Below are 16,194 nucleotides of genomic sequence, written 5' to 3'. Positions count from 1 at the left end.
GGACTGAACTCCTCAATCGGCAGGCTTCTTCAGGATCTTGTGAGCAGGAGGGAAGAGTTTCCAGTGAGAGACATTCCAAACTGCAGGCCCTTCTCTCCCTCCTCCTTCCCCTCATCTAGCACCATATCAGGACCAGCTGTAAGGTAACTTTACCCCTGCTTTGGTCCACTATGGAGCCAGTCTAATTTTAATAATGCCCCGGCACAGATCACATGATGGGGAGCAGATGAAATGGCTCCACTGTTTACAGAGTTACGGGTTACTTATTTCCATTAGAATGTAACTAGTTTCAACTAGTTTCCAGCCCTAGTGTACAGGCCTTAACCCACTTTAGCACCACAGTGGCAGAACAAAATTAGTTCCACTCAAACATTTTTCCTACATGCCCTGTAATACATGTAGGACTTTTAGCCCACTGTGTTTCTACAACACTGTCCAGCAGCCCCAGGCCTCTCTTCAGGAAATTGGGAGACTTCTACATAGAAATTTGAAAACACATTCTTTTCCTGACCCACTTCAGTTCATTTGGCTTCAGTGTTGCTGACAGCAATACTATGCCATCGACTTCTCATGGCAGCAGGAACAGGCAGACTGTTCATATGTGCATTTCCAGCCAGCAACTGAGTGCAGACATGTTCATTACTTTGCTGGAGCAGCACCAACCTCCTTTCAATAGCATCATGCTGCGAGCAGTGGCACTTGGTTTAGTGGAAGCAGAGAAAAGCCCATAATGCACCTGGCCAATTGTGCAATATTGTACCACGGAGACAAAATTCAGGCCTGACCCCGGCTGTTGATCAAGCAACATGAGGATTACTAGCCCTTATAACTTTAATCCCAGCTATACATAAAGCTCCTCTTCACTTCATTACTGCACATGGCTTTTGCTATAACAAAATCCACACTAAATACCTACTCCCTGATTAAAATGCCACAATATATTTCTACTGCACTTGATTTTAATATACATCATAAGAATGTGGGCATTTACATGAACTAAAATCAGCATGGAATGCCTTAGGACTAACACAAACAACAGCGGTAAAAATTCCACAAAATGATGATTAAAAATATCCCAGTTTAAACCTGCTACCCTACCCAGCAGCAAAACCAAGCCTGTGAGAGCAAACCGCCTTTTCTAAAGAGGGAATGTTACAGGCACTGTCTGGCTACACCTACCTGACCTTGATGAGCTTAGCTCCCAGTAGCTTCCTAACATCTATTGCTGCTGGGGGGAGATTTGATTGTCCTTCAGAATGGCTCGCTGTATAAACAATTCTATTAGAGAAATCAATCAGGTTTCCCTTACTGAGTTCTAAATCTTGCAGTCAAATAATGTGACTATTAAATGCTCACCCTCAAGGACACCACCTCAAAGTAGGAGGCACTTTTTCCCCATCCATCTTACCCGGAGTGCAGTAATTGAGCTGAGCTGCCTTTGAGAACTGGACTGTTTGTCCAGTATTGCTTGTCCCACTTTGAAAAGCAGTTTTATAAGGGTGAAACCCACCATCACTTCTGATGGGACAAGTGGAGGTGACCAGAAACCATAATTCCCATTGCATAAAAGGCTGAGGCTTCAACATGTGTTGTTCTTCTAATGCAGAAGAAAACTGAGACCTTTCAAAAAAAGTGAATAGAGCATTTACCTGGGATGCTGGAAACCCAAGTTAGAGTCCCTGATCTCATGGGTTCATTCAGGGAGGGTGTCTGTCCTGGATCTGACAAATACACTTATATCAAAACTGAAGTTTCCACAAAAAGTTCTGGTTTATACAAATTGGCATTTTTTAATTAAAAAAACATTTAATTGAAAGATTCCCAACCAACTCTAGTGGTGACTAGTATAGTATCAGGATGCATGTTCTCATTCACCTGACCACAAATCCCATTTTGGAAAGTTAAACAAATGTCAGCACCCATCTTGCAGCAGTCAGTTCCACAAGTTTTATTTATCACTCCCTTAAAGGCTGGGCTCCAGGGTAGCCATTCTCTGGTTGCCTTGTAATGTAGATCATAGAACCATAGAGCTGGAAGACACCTCAGAAAGTCATCAAGTCCAGCCCCCTGCTCTAGACAGGACCAATCCCAACTAAATCAACCTGGCCAGGGCTTTGTCAAGCCGAGACTTAAACACCTCCAGGGATGGAGACTCCACTACTTCCCTAGGTAACCCAACAGTTAGTTATAGATAGTTATACATAAGCAGAGTAGCAGCTCAGCTGCTTTATTCTTTACCTCCTCAGTGTAATTTAATTTCCTCACTACCTTTTTATGGAGATTCTATCACAGCAATGGCCCTTTTGAGTACCTGTACCAAGCAGACCTGGAAGAGGCATTTCTACCCATCAAAAATCATCCTCTGGTGAAGTCTGATGCACAGAGATAACTTAGCACCTCAGATTTTATCCTCTTTGTTGCTGTCTTTACATGCTGGCAGGTTAGCATGTAGTTACTAACCTTTTTAGAAGTGTTATAGTTTACCACTGCAAACTACAACGTGCTCACAACTCAGATTCACTTCAATGGGAGAGAAGGACACTCAACCCCTCTCAGATCTTAACCCCTCTCTCCCATTAAGCTGTGCTCACACTTGGAGCTGCAAGGAGCTATACAACAGGTTCATGTATGTGCAACCAAATGAGGGGCAGGCAGCAGTGATGGAAAGCCAGGACTAAGTGCAAAGGCCATGAGGGGAAAAGCTGGTGCCTGCAATACCTGCAATGATAACAACTTGTGTAGCAGACTCACTGATAGTCCCCACTGGTTATTTTTCTTTAAATCTTGTAGCCACAGCTTTACCTGCCAAGGATGGCAACTGAGCTACTTTTCCTTCCAGATCATGTTAAGATGACATCATTTATGTCAGTTTGCATGTGACAAAGCAGGCCAGAGTCTCCTGGGGCGTCTCCATCTGTGACACTAGGAACTCTGCTGCTAAGGATGGCAGTGGTTTAGCAAGGAACCCAGTCTCCTCTGCTCATCCAGAGACTACTGGCCAATTCACTGATGTTTATAAGTCCTGGAGATGTAGAAAGTCCCTTCCTAAAACAGAGCAGAGGGAGCTTTGTGGCCAAAAGGGCCATTCACGGCCAAGTTGTACTTCTATGCTTATCCTGTTGGCATCTGTTCATCCTAGCCAGCTTCCAGCACGGTTTCAAAGGAATGCCCCTGTAGATGCTGCATTGTGACTGCAGTGGAGGCTCAGCATTTCACAGGTGGCAGACCAGGTGTGGTGCAGTAGCAAAACGATTTAAGTTTGTTTGATCTACTCTTGCTGCCCAGGTGTTTTTCCATACTTGCACTCAGGAATGTTGTATTGTTCCTCCCTGGAGACTTAGCAGGAGTGTGGCCTGCCTGTCTCTGGAAAAGCTGTCAGGTCTCAGAGGCATGAGTCTGTAGGTTCAATGCACTATAATTTTTCTCCTCCACGTGATTAGTTTGCTCCAAGAGCCACTGTCTCTGCTGCTCATTCACATCCAGTCTTAATGTCACCTCCTGGAAGACCCTGTTCACGGCAACCTATGTACAAGGTAAAAGAACAACCCATGAATCTCAAGTTCTAGTTAAATGTTCTTTCAAAAGGAGGGAATTCCATCTCTCCTGAACAGGCTGGTACCTTACCTCCTTAAAATGAAGCTTTTTGAACATGCAGATACTAGTTTCATTTTCTTGTTTAACCTTTGCCTCAAATTTGGTAATTCCAAGTTTTGTTACTCCTACAGAAGAATCCAAAATGAGAAATAAGAACCCACGTCTGTATACACATATCTCCAGAACTCTGCATTCTGTCATAGCTATGGACAGGCAAGATTCCCATGCTCTTTAAATATGTGGGCTGGTACATACCCCCCATCCAGATACACAGAGCAGCTACTGGGAGCATGTGCGCTTGCATCACTCATCACATCACTTCCGTCCTTCCCCATTCAGCCATTCTTACCGTAAAACATCATGATCAGAGTTGTTTCCTTGCCAAGCCCTCGTCCACGGCAGCTGGGTTCTAAAAGGGACAACAGACGTTGGAGTCCATCTATATGTAAGTGGCACACTTTCCTCAGAAGAGGTTAGGGCTGCATTTGCAGAAAAGAAGTGGCAGATGGGTACTTGATTGCACTGGTAGAGCTCTGAGTCAAGTGGCCACTTTCTGATAAGACTAATCAAAAACCTCCTGAAGACATTGGTATGAAGATGCTTTTGTACCCAAGATCTACTGCAGGGCCGAGGGGAGTGTTAGGATGAAAATGGCATTAGCAGCATGGGGCTGTGCGTAAGGTACCTGCAATCATGACTTCAATCTCTCCCAGTGTTGGATCTTCCATATCTGTGAGGAACAGGTTCACGTCCCCCACCATGCAGTCCTCCTCTGTGCCTGCCTGCCCAGACCACCTCTCAGCATCCAGCACAATAAACGTGCATTCTGGGGAAAAAGAGACAGCGGCAGAATTCACAGCACATGTTTAAGAAACATTCACAAATTACTGAAGTACATCAAAAAAGTAAGACATTAAAAAAGGACAATTAGCATGTGCAAAATCCTGCACGTTAGTTGCCTATATGAACTAGTCATCCGGGCACCTGGGACAAACAGGCATGCTTACCACCCTCCACCCCAGAAACACCCCAGGAAAGCTATGCTGCTTTCAGTTCGGCTGGGCCCAGTGCTCATACAGATACTTGTCTGATGCAATATATAAAATTACTGTGGATTAGCTTCCCCCACTTCATCACCTTTTCCAGTAAACTCAGACAAAGAACCTTGTACATAAGAGACTGAAGCAACCTGTTGAGTTATCTACTCTGTTCCTTGTCTTCCCATATCACCAATGACCAAGACAAGAGTTAGTTTCTGATATGTCCCACCCTCCGTGTTTTGTGACTATAAATTTGTAACTGATGTTATGGGCAGTAACTCACTCAACCTTTCATAGAGCCAGGCCAATAATTCAGCCAATGAATCCAAACCTGGTCATTATATATTGTCAAATTCCCCAGGGAAAAATTTCAAACTTCTCCCTCACTTGTTCACAAAGACTGAGCTCTCTGCTCTCTATCAGAATTGATGGGATTACTACTGCTCAGGTAATATTAACAACTTAACATTAATTAACAGCTGTACAAAGCAAAACTTCAGCAGCCCATGCTCCCTCAATCCCTCCAATGGGTGTGTATGTATACACAATCTAAATGTATTCACTGCCCTGAAACATCAGTAAAACTGAGATAAGTTTGATTGGAACTACCTCATACCTCCCAGAATACACAATTGACTGGGCCTCTGATTTAGCTCAGCATTTACTGGTTTTCAGAGGCTCAGGTGACAACAGTAAGACCCATAAATAATTCATGTTCCGTGATTTTAAGAGTTCTATTCTGGAAACCTATTCCTCAAATGACCCCACACTTGAACCATTAACCCCCTTCTACACATCCCTGAGACAGCAATTCTCAAGACAATCTGAGTAAGCGGTGGTTTTAGCATGGGCAACACTTGGGGAGCACAAGCTCCCTCAAATGCCTGGCGCGGAAGGGGAAAGGGACAGCCAGCAGCATGGGGAACCAGTGGGGGAGGGGAGTGGAAGCAGCAACCAAAGCAAGAGTCCACCCCCACCCACACTCACTGGCAGCAGTGGGGAAAGCGAAGCAACACAGCGCCAGCTTGCTCTGGTTCTCCAGCTGCATTGCTCAAGGGAGGGTGGGGATTGCCCAGCACTCACCAGTGAAAAGCATAGTTAGAGCAGCGGAGCAAGCTGGGGCTCCATTGCCCTGCTTTTCCCTCTGCTATCAGGGAGCACGGGGCCTGACCACTGCTGCCAGTGCTGCACTGCCCCTGCCCTCTGCACCACATCCCTCAGGAAAGAGGAGGGATGGGGGAGGGGACAGGCAGAGCAAAGACACGGAGTGGGTGGAGGACAGGAGGGAAGAAGCAGGGTCTGAAGTGGAAGGAGGTTGTCCAGGCCATTCCCTGGTCTGGGAGGGTCTTGTGTCCAGTGGTCCCCTGTTTGGCCCCTCACCAGTCACCCCTGGGTTTTAGATCACTTAAAACAAACCTAGAAGTTAAACAGTCAGCTAGTCCCTTAATGCGAGAGGGGCTACTGCCCCGTTACAATGGCTCTCACTCCTTACAGCACAGGGCTGCAGAATTGCACATGCCAGAAACTCAGAGCTAGCTGTGATTCCTAACAAGGCTTAGGCAGAAGTGCTCCCCACACCTTCCCGCGCAAGGGAAACAGTCAAACGCCTCACTATCTGCATCCTCCTGCCAGCTGCGCTGCATCTCATACTCCTGCTCCAGGCTCAGGGGCTCGGACGCGGTCAGTCGCTGTAACTCCTCCGATTTCATCCACTCATGGTATCTGATGGAGAGTGGCACAAACAGCATGTAGATCTATTTAGAGAGCCACCTGTTGTGTTCCACTGAAACCTTTAAGGGTCAAACTGCCCTTTCCCACATCAAACTTATTCAGGAGACTCCAGGTTACTTGTAAGTGCCCCAATGGCCAGCTGCTGCAAGGTTCACTTAACTTCCTGACACATCATAGGAATCAGTACACAATCTTCCTCCCACAGGCACACAAAATAAGATACTAGTAAAGGTGCATGTGATACCCTACCTGGGGTCTGCTTTTCAGTGAGAGTGCAATCATCGAAGTCTACAGCTACAAATTCACTGGTTAACATATGCATTTTTCAGAAACCAGTATTGTTGATCAGCTAAGGTTTCCCTGTTCACAAGCAATGGGGAAAAGCTAATAGCAAGTACAGAAACAGCAGCATATCCTATGGCTGTTTGGTGGCCATGAAATGAGTTAGAAGTGGGCTGGGCCCACTAACTGGATAAGTGTCTACATTAGATAAACAAAGTTCGCCACTGGCATTTGCTGTCCATCTCTGCAGTAAGGATGTTAAATTGCAGACTACTTGATAGGTACTTCTGCATTCCTCCTTTGAAATGTACAAGAGCCTTTGTTGGGGCTCTTGTACATTTCAAAGGAGGAATGCAGAACTCTGTGTGCAGTCATGCCAGCTGGGACTGCTCCCAGGCGTGCCTGCTTTGAAATGTACAAGAGTCCCCAGCGGGGGCTCTTGTGCATTTCAAAGCCATGGTGCCCAGTGTCAACGGGGGACTCTGAGTCCTCCATTGACCCCTGGCTCCATGCTGCGCTGCATGCTATGCAGAGCCTGGGGTCAGTTGGGGATCCCTGGCTCACCTGTGTGGCACTGCCCCTTTAAAACGCCACCTCTGCATTTCAAAGGGGCAGCACAGTGGAGCCTGGGGTCAGCTGGGGACTCCCCAGCTGATCCCAGACTCCGTGCGGCATTTTAGAGGAACCCGGGATCAGCTGGGAAGTCCCCAGCTGACCCTGGGTTCTAAGCAAATGCCACGTGAACCTGCGGTTAACTGGGAAGTCTCCAGCTGACCCCAGGCTCCATGGCACTTCGGTGTTTGAAAGGGGCAGCGCCGCACAGCTGATCCTTGGCTCAGCTGTGCAATAGCTGCCGCTTTGAAGTACCCCTTCTTCCCCCCCTTTTGCTGCCTCTATCTGATAGAGGCAGCAATGGGGGGAATTGACTAGTCTACTGCCTATCCAATAAGCAGTTGCTTATCGGATAGATAACTAGTCCCTAACATCCTTACTTTGCAGACAGCCTCAACAGAGGAATCACGGACACTCAGTGGCCATTTCACACCTAGAGGCAGCTGCTGTGGAACAGAACCAAGGAACATGGGCAGGCCAACACAGGCAAAGCTACACTGCTGCTGTTACTGTTGTGTCACTCACACGGACAGCAATTTCGCTCCCCAGGCCTGCTAAGCCAGAGCCTTCCATGATTAGTACATTCCCTTAAAAATAAAGCTGATTAAAAAAACCAGAAACAGATGGGACCATGGGTGTCACTGCATACCGAGATACGTGAACCGAGGTGTACGGTACCAGGGTCACCTTCTTCCCCTGTAAGACCGTGTTCTGATTAATCTTCATAGTCTCCAGCCTGAAAGAGAAACAAAAAGTAACTTACCCAAGCCTAGGACAGGGTACATCAGCACGGAGCTATAAGTGCTTTGCTTCCCCACATGTTGAAAAGTAATAGTGAGGTAGCCATGTTAGTCTGATCTTGGTAAAACAAAAGGAAAAATATGTAGCACTTTCAAGACTAACAAGATGGTTTTTAGGTGATGAGCTTTCGTGGGGCAGGCCCACTTCCTCAGATCATATTCTGAAAGTGAATTGGCATGGCCATATACACGTCAATTCACTTTCAGAATATGATCTGAGGAAGTGGGTCTGCCCCACGAAAGCTCATCACCTAAAAACCATCTTGTTAGTCTTTAAAGTGCTGCATATTTTTTCCTTTTGCTTCCCCCTTTAAATAATAGGCCCCCAACCGTTCCTTATCCTTGCACCTCCCCCCCGCGCTGCTTCCCCCTTTAAATAACGGGCCCCCAACCGTTCCTTATCCTTGCACCTCCCCCCCGTGCTGCTTCCCCCAAGGGGCTGATCCCCAGGGCTGCAGCTCGCGACTGCCGGGGCTACAAGGCAACTCCTGTCGGAATGTCAGCGACAGCTACCCCACAACGCGCGCATGCGCAGAAACCTACTCCAGTCCCTCCCTAGGGTCGCGCCCAAGACCTGTGCAGGGCCTAATTCCCCCACGTGATCCAGCGCGTCCAACCGGCGGAGCAGGGGCGAGGTTGCCCTGGTCACGCATGCGGAAGGCTTTGCCGCTGCGTTGTGGGTCCGCGCATGCTCTGTACATAGCCCGGTATGAGGAGGGATAGTGCTGGGCACCCGGGCCAGCCGGCTGGGTCTTTCGGAGCGCGGGTACGGGACGGGCTGCGTGTGCAGAGCGACTGAGCGCTGCGGCTGGAAGGTGGTGGCTCTGGGGTGAGCAGTGGAGCCGCTCTGGTTGGGGGGGGGGGGTTGGGCAGTGGAGGGATTGGAAGTGGGGGGGGGTTGGCAGTGGAGGGATTGGAAGGGGGGGTTGGCAGTTGGGGGAGGGGGGGTTGGGCAGTGGAGGGATTGGAAGTGGGGGGGGGTTGGCAGTTGGGGGGGTGGAGGGATTGGAAGTGGGGGGGTTGGCAGTTGGGGGGGTGGAGGGGTTGGGCAGTGGAGGGATTGGAAGGGGGGGTTGGGCAGTGGAGGGATTGGAAGTGGGGGGGTTTGGCAGTTGGGGGGGTGGAGGGATTGGAAGTGGGGGGGTTGGCAGTTGGGGGGGTGGAGGGATTGGAAGTGGGGGGGTTGGCAGTTGGGGGCGGTGGAGGGATTGGAAGTGGGGGGGGTTGGCAGTTGGGGGGGGTGGAGGGATTGGAAGTAGGGTGGAATGTGGGGGGCTCAGGTGGGATGTGGAGAATGGGGGATGGTCTGCTGGGCAAGTATTTCTCACTTGTTTCTCTCTCCCTCCCCTCCTCCCCCCAGTTTGTACTTTGGGCAAAAGAGTAGGAGGTGTCTCCAAATCAGTCAGTGTCCCATGACCCTGGGTTTGCTCTTTGCTTCCTCTCTTTCCACCTCTAATTTATTGTCACTGACTGCATTTGGGAAGAGTCTGTCTTAGATTTGCACTTTTCTCTGGGGTGAGATGTTTACTAGTGAGATTATTCTGGCCCTGGTGCTACAGCCATCTCACTTGGTTTGTATCTGTTTTAGTGTTTTTAGCATCACTATCATGGAGGGTGGAGGGGGTTTGCTCCACTGAATGGGAGATTAATACTGTAGCTTATATTTGTGAGCTGATTTTAGCTTTTCATCCTCTTCTACTCTGCTGTCGATGGAATGCTTGCTGTTTTGATTGAGTATTCTCTTGTGTGTCAATTAGGAGTAGGTTTCTACTGGTAATTTTTTGCCAGCTAGTGTAGTTGATTGGTAAAACAGGGCCCAAACCTTTGCTCTTATATAGTAGGATATGTTGGATTAAGGTCTTAAGTAACTGGAGTAGTAAAAGCAAAATGCAGGACAATGTAGCACTTTAAAGACTAACAAGATGGTTTATTAGATGATGAGCTTTCCTGGGCCAGATCCACTTCCTCAGATCAAATAGTGGAAGAAAATAGTCACAACCATATATACCAAAGGATACAATTAAAAAAATGAACACCTATGAAAAGGACAAATCACACTTCAGAACAGGAAGGGGATGCGGGGGGGGGGGGGGGAGGAAGGAAGGTAAGTGTCTGTGAATTGATGATATTAGAGGTGGGGAGAGTGGGATGTTTGTGAGCTAATGGTATTAGAGGTGATAATTAGGGAAGCTATCTTGGTAATGGGTAAGATAGTTTGAGTGTTTGTTCATTCCTTCTTGGAGAGTGTCGAATTTTAACATGAATGACAGTTCAGAGGATTCCCTTTCAAGTGCAGATGTAAAAGGTCTTTGTAGCAGAATGCAGGTGGTTAAGTCATTGAGAGAGTGTCCTTTCTGGTTAAAATGGCAAGAAACTGTTTTTTCTTTGTGATCTTGTCTGATATCTGTTTTGTGGGCATTAATCCTTTGGCGAAGTGTCTGAGATGTTTGTCCAATGTACATAGCAGATGGACACTTTTGGCACATGATAGCATAAATTATATTTCTGGATGCGCAGGAATATGTGTTCTTGATCTTATAACTCACTTGGTTAGGTCCAATAATGGTATCAACAGAATGAATATGTGGACAAAGCTGGCAACGGGGTTTGTTGCAAGGGAAGGTACCAGGGTTGGTATTAGTGTGGTATGTCCTGTGGTTGTTGGTAAGAATCATCTTGAGGTTAGGTGGTTGTCTATAGGAGACTATGGGTCTGTCTCCCAGAGCCTCTTGGAGTATGGTATCCTGTTCCAGTATAGGCTGTAGTTTATTGATAATGTGTTGGACAGGTTTAAGTTGGGGGTTGTAGGTGATGACAAGTGGTGTTCTATTGTTGGTTTTCTTGGGTCTGTCTTGAAGTAGATGGTTTCTAGGTATTCGTCTGGCTCTTTCAATTTGCTTTTTTATTTCTCCGGGTGGGTAGTTGAGGTTTATAAATGCTTGGTGGAGATCCTGAAGCTTCTGGTCTCTGTCAGTGGGATTAGAGCAGATGCGGTTGTATCAAAGGGCTTGGCTATAGAAGATGGATCGTGTGGTGTGTTCTGGATGGGAGCTGGAAGCATGTAGGTAACTGTATGAGTCGGTGGGTTTTCTGTAGAGAGTGGTGTCTAATTTTCCATTGTTGATTTGTACTGTGGTGTCCAGGAAGTGGATCTCTCGTGTAGAATGGTCCAGGCTGAGGTTGATGGTGGGGTGTAGGTTGTTGAAATCTCTGTGGAATATCTCCAGTGTTTCTTGGCCATGCGTCCAGATCATAAAGATGTCATCGATGTACCGTAGGTAGAGAAGGGGTGAAAGGGGACGGGAGTTGAGGAAACGTTGTTCTAGGTCAGCCATAAAGATGTTAGCATACTGTGGGGCCATGCGTGTACCCATGGCTGTGCCGCTGATCTGGAGGTATAAGTTGTTCTCAAACTGGAAATAATTGTGGGTGAGAACAAAGTTACATAGGTCTGCTATCAGGTTGGCAGTAGTGTCCTCCAGATCAGCGGCATCTCTTAAATTCTTCAGTTTTTCACTTTTATAGTTTTTCACTGTTATAGTTCCCCAAAAGCTTTTATTTTGGAGGGCTAGGTTTGTATAATTAAATGTATTCTGCTTCTACATTCAGAATGTTGGCTGGTTGTTTTTTGGGAAGTGTATGAGTGGGGAATTGGGATTGTTGGATGTCTTTTAGCAGCTTGCAGAATAACTTGAGTGTTGCAGTATATTTCTAAAAGGTATTAATTCTTACATAGGAGATAATATGGTTTATCATCCTTTTTTAGGATGCTTGTTTTCCTTCTGAGTGGGTTAGTGGAAATCCTAGGTTAGGTAGCTGTTTCAGTAGGGTTGGCACATGCCATAATAGGTCAAACAGATGGTCCATCTTGTCTAGTTGCCTGTCTCCAACAGTTGTCCATATCAGAGCTTCCAATGGGAGTGTACAGAACAGAGAAATTATGGAATAATACTTTCCTGTCTTGCATTGCTGGCTTTATGCAATTGGGAGCTGGTAGAGATCTGATGTGCAGGGAAAAAAGAGTAAGGCAATTGTTTAATATTTGTGCACTTTGCAAAAGCAGTAAAGATTTACTAGGGTGTCAGGACAATGTTGTTGGATGAGTGGGCATGTGAGGTATATTCATATGGCAGGACAGAGGATTTATAGCAATTCTGCAATTCTGTTTACAGTTGGACAATGGGTTGTCCTTTTTTGTCCCTCTGTCTTTCAGTGGCATCCTGAGCTGCTCCTGTGATAAAGATAACCAGGCTTGGACACATTGTCTCTTTAGGCCAGACGTAGCAGAGACAGAAGACGTTCGCTTCTCCATTCCAGGGTCCCTCTATCCTTAGACATGGCAGGTGGCATTACTGACACAGGGGAGCTGTATTCTCCTTACGTGAGTATTACCACGGTTGCACCACTGCTGCTTATTCAGTGCTTTTCTTCCCAACCTGGGTTATGCTCAGGGCATGTTGTTAATTCACTTTGTCGTTCCTAGGAAACAAGGTAATTAATGTTAAAGTTGTAAGGAATGCTAGAAGATATTAAGGTAAGGGCTAGGTATGTTAAGGGCTAGTCAATTCCTCTCCTTTGCTGCCTCTATCAGAGGCAGAAAAGGGGACTAAGAAGTCAGCATTTCAAAGGGGCAACTGCCAAGGAGACCAGGGTCAGCTGGGGACTCTCCAGCTGACCCTAGGTTCCAAGAGACATTTCTCTAGAACCCGGGATCAGCTGGGGACCCATCTGACCCTGGGTTCCACTGCTTCGTGGAGCCCAAGATCAGCTGGAGAGTTCCCAGCTGACCCCAGGCTCCAGGCGCTGCCCTTTTGAAACACCAGATGTGGCGTTTTAAAGGGGCAGCTGCTGCACAGCTAATCTGTGGGACACAGTCAACCTAATATTTAATTGGTTTGAAAAAATGAGTTTAAGGTAGTTTGATAGTACACCTTCCCTGAAGCTCCCTTACCCATTTTTATGGCTTTACTTCCACATTCAAAAAAAAAAAAATTGCCTTCTCTCTCGATTCTGTGTGAAAGACTAGCACAAATAGGTGCAACTGGGTGGGACGCTGAAATTCACTGTTTACAAAGCATTGTCAAATATAAAAAGAAAACAAGACGAAAACTTAAGGGGAAAATCTTTTTCCTCTGATCTGTAGGCTAGGCATTTTTATATACAGGCAGTCCCCGACTTACGCGGATCCGACTTATGTTGGATCCGCAGTTACGAACGGGGCTCCCCCGGAGGACATGGACTGCGGGACCTCGCGGTCCTGCCGCCCGTGTACTCTGGGGCTTTCTCCGCGTCTCCCTGGTCTGCAGACCAGGAAGACGCGGAGCAAAGCCGCGGGGGGGCTCGGGCAGCGAGGCAGCCCAGGCACGCCTGGGCTGCTCCGCTGCTGGCTTCCCCGCGGCTTTGCAAAGCCTCGGGGAAGCCGGCAGCGGAGCAGCCCAGACGCCCAGCGGCTGTCCCGCTGCTGGCGTCCTCAGAGGCTTTGCTCCCCGTCTCCCTGGCAGACCAGGGAGACTGGGAGCAAAGCCGCGGAGGACCCAGGTGGCGGGACTGTGGTGCGTCTCGGTCCGCCGCCCGGGTCTTCCTGGTCTGCTGGGGTGGGGGGGGGGGGCACAGCTAGTAGCCCCCCCCCCCCTCCAAGCAGACTAGGCTTTTCTCCAGACGCCTGTGGCAGAGCAGCTGAGGCGCTGACGGTTGGTCCCGCAGCGCCCTCTGGGCGCTACTGGACCAACCCGGCAGCACCCCAGCTGCTCTGCCCCAGGCATCCTGATTCAGCCGCTGCTGGTCAGTTTCAGCAGCAGCTGAATCAGGACGCCTGGGGCAGAGCAGATGGGGTGCTGCTGGGTTGGTCCAGTAGCGCCGAGGAGCGGCGCTACTGGACCAACCCAGCAGCACCCCAGCTGCTCTGCCCCAGGCGTCCCCAAGTCAGCTTCTGCTGACTGCCCAGCTGCCCAGCTGCTCTGCCCCGGGCTTCCTGGAATCAGCTGCTGATCAGTTTCAGCAGCCGCTGACTTGGGGACGCCTGGGGTTCTTAAGTTGATTCTGTATGTAAGTCAGAACTGGCGGTCAGTTTCAGTAGCGGCTGAATCTGGACGCCAGTTCCGACTTACATACAGATTCAACTTAAGAACAAACCTACAGTCCCTATCTTGTACGTAACCCGGGGACTGCCTGTATTTATTGTAACAATGATAAATAGAATTCAGACAGAAGTGAGTTTTTTGTTTTTTTAATGTGATGTCTGTCCCATACAATCAGTCCTCATATCCTCTATGAGGTAAGTAAGTATGATATCCATTTTACAGATGAGGAAACTAAGGTATTCAAGTAAAATGACAGTAACTTTACCAGTGCTAAAATTTGAACCTCAAGTATTTCTGCCTCATAGCTTTGTGCTCAGAACTCTAGACCTGATCTCTCTTGATCCTTGGCCTTGTAAAGACAAGACAGCTATGCGAGAGGAAGCTAGTCTATTCTTCCTCAAAATTAGCAGTTAAATATGGATTTCTTGGTTTATTATGGTGATATAAATAGCAAAACATAGTTTAGGAGTTTAAAATATTAGTCTAAAGTGTGGGATTTGCTATATTAATTCCTGCGTATTAAAAATGCCTGAATTGTCTGGGAAACTACTGACCATTTTAAGTTCATATATTTCATGAACCCACAATTCTCGCAATTAGTTTTGTATATCTCTGGAAATGCTTGGTTTTATGTCTAATGGGGGTTCACAAAATATTAAATAATAAAATTGTCATTTTTAAAGCAATCATAGTGATCATCTCAAGAGCCTTTCAGTAGAGAACCAACATCTTTCACCACCTGAGAGCCAGGAATCTCTTTTTTTTGAAATGCTAAAAATATTAATCTTAAGTTTAGGAACCCTCAATAGCCAAGGGTAGAATTGGGCAATAAGTATTCATAAGAGTATTGGCAGCTAAAAGAAGGCCAGAACTGAAAACCAAAAGGGGCTGGCCAGGAAAACAGTAAAGCATTTCCTACCTGATAACAGTTTGTGGATCATTTTTGTTGTTTGGGTTTTGCATTGTCTTGTAGTCTTAAGCATTTCCATGTTAAGTTATGTCACATTGGCTTAGTTAAGTGGAAAAAATGTCAGAGAAGATCAAGATATCACTTTTAAAACTTGAACTACAAATGATATTCATAGTGTGAGCAGCTCAGATCCTGCTACAATCAGGAATTGAGGTATCTTTTGAGGGGGTTTTCTTGAAACTATTGACACTTTTTCATCGTAAACGTTAAAAAAAAATCACTAATAAAGTAGATGTCACGCTCACTTTCTAGGTCTAGTAGTTTGTGATTTATCGAGCAGAAACACTTTGGTGAACAAGTATCAAAGCTTTCAGGACTAATAAACTTTTAAAGACAGTGCTCCTGAATCTGTTGAGAAGGAAATCTGTTCTCTTGGTGGGTTTTGATTTCCTCATCTAAAGTTAATTTTCAGTACTAGCATTCAAAATCATCTTTTGTCTAGTAAGCCAAGCCAACTTCATCTTTGCCATTGGGGGGGGATATGGAATCCTGGTATGTTGTTTGCAGTTGCTTTTTGTGACAACACACATAATTCAACTGTTAGTGTTGCAGAAAGCTCCTGGAGTCTGAGCTCTAGGGAACTGTAGCAGTCTCATTTCCTCTGAGGATGTAAGGGTATCTCTACCCCAGAGTCCAAGTACAGTAACATGATGCCAATCTTGGCATCTGTTCAGCCAAAGCCAGGAAAAATGACTTGGGTTTCTGTCCATAAGTCCTTCATAACAGTGAGAGCCATGCCTCTGGGCACTCAGGAAAGGAGGGGATGTATGCAAGAAATGACAGCCTGCCAACGGAGTGAAAAGAGCCTTTCTGCAAACCGGGAAGGCTGTATTTTAGTCCTTTGGGAGGCTGGCTGATGTTCATGCTTGAACAGCAAAAAGGTGTAGTGTCTCCTGCTGAGCTTAACAAAAAAGACTTTGTGATGTGTTTTGTATAATGTTTCCAAGCTTGGTTCCTGTTATCTCTGGCCACCCCAAGCACTACTTATGGGTTTCTCCCTTATTTACACACAAATTCCCATATTGTGTTCTAAGGAAGCAGGGAGGACTCTCAGGATGCGTCCTGTGCCATGTTTGCATTAAGAA

General features: G+C 46.9%; 2 protein-coding genes across 6 annotated transcripts in view; one reads left to right on the top strand and one right to left on the bottom strand.

The window, feature by feature from the left end:
* Window positions 1-1,933: 1,933 nt before the first annotated feature.
* NAT9 (N-acetyltransferase 9) lies at window positions 1,934-8,567 on the bottom strand. 2 transcript variants are annotated; one of them, XM_075903710.1, is made up of 7 exons: window positions 8,459-8,567; window positions 7,909-7,997; window positions 6,247-6,356; window positions 4,280-4,420; window positions 3,944-4,003; window positions 3,625-3,719; window positions 1,934-3,522 (listed from the first exon to the last, which is right to left on the bottom strand). In XM_075903710.1, the coding sequence occupies exons 2-7, from the start codon at window positions 7,983-7,985 to the stop codon at window positions 3,376-3,378; spliced, it is 630 nt and encodes a 209-aa protein (XP_075759825.1). In that variant the 5' UTR covers window positions 7,986-7,997; window positions 8,459-8,567; the 3' UTR covers window positions 1,934-3,375. The 2 variants fall into 2 exon arrangements, with proteins under 2 accessions (XP_075759825.1, XP_075759826.1); XM_075903711.1 differs by having other exon boundaries at window positions 7,909-7,995; window positions 8,470-8,488.
* A 146-nt stretch (window positions 8,568-8,713) lies between these two features.
* SLC38A12 (solute carrier family 38 member 12) overlaps window positions 8,714-16,194 on the top strand; it is an 82,823-nt gene continuing 75,342 nt past the window's right edge. Inside the window, exons 1-2 of one of the 4 annotated variants that reach the window (XM_075903708.1) lie at window positions 8,714-8,888; window positions 12,273-12,440. In XM_075903708.1, the coding sequence (XP_075759823.1) occupies window positions 12,396-12,440 (45 nt within the window). In that variant the 5' untranslated portion in view covers window positions 8,714-8,888; window positions 12,273-12,395. Of the gene's footprint in view, window positions 8,889-9,396; window positions 9,631-12,272; window positions 12,441-16,194 lie in introns of those variants that run through there. The other 3 variants (XM_075903707.1, XM_006136396.4, XM_075903709.1) reach the window with 3 other exon arrangements.

The sequence above is a fragment of the Pelodiscus sinensis genome, chromosome 20 (genome assembly GCF_049634645.1).
Source record: "Pelodiscus sinensis isolate JC-2024 chromosome 20, ASM4963464v1, whole genome shotgun sequence".
Taxonomy (NCBI): Eukaryota; Metazoa; Chordata; order Testudines; family Trionychidae; genus Pelodiscus; species Pelodiscus sinensis.
This window is presented reverse-complemented; position numbering and strand designations above follow the sequence as displayed.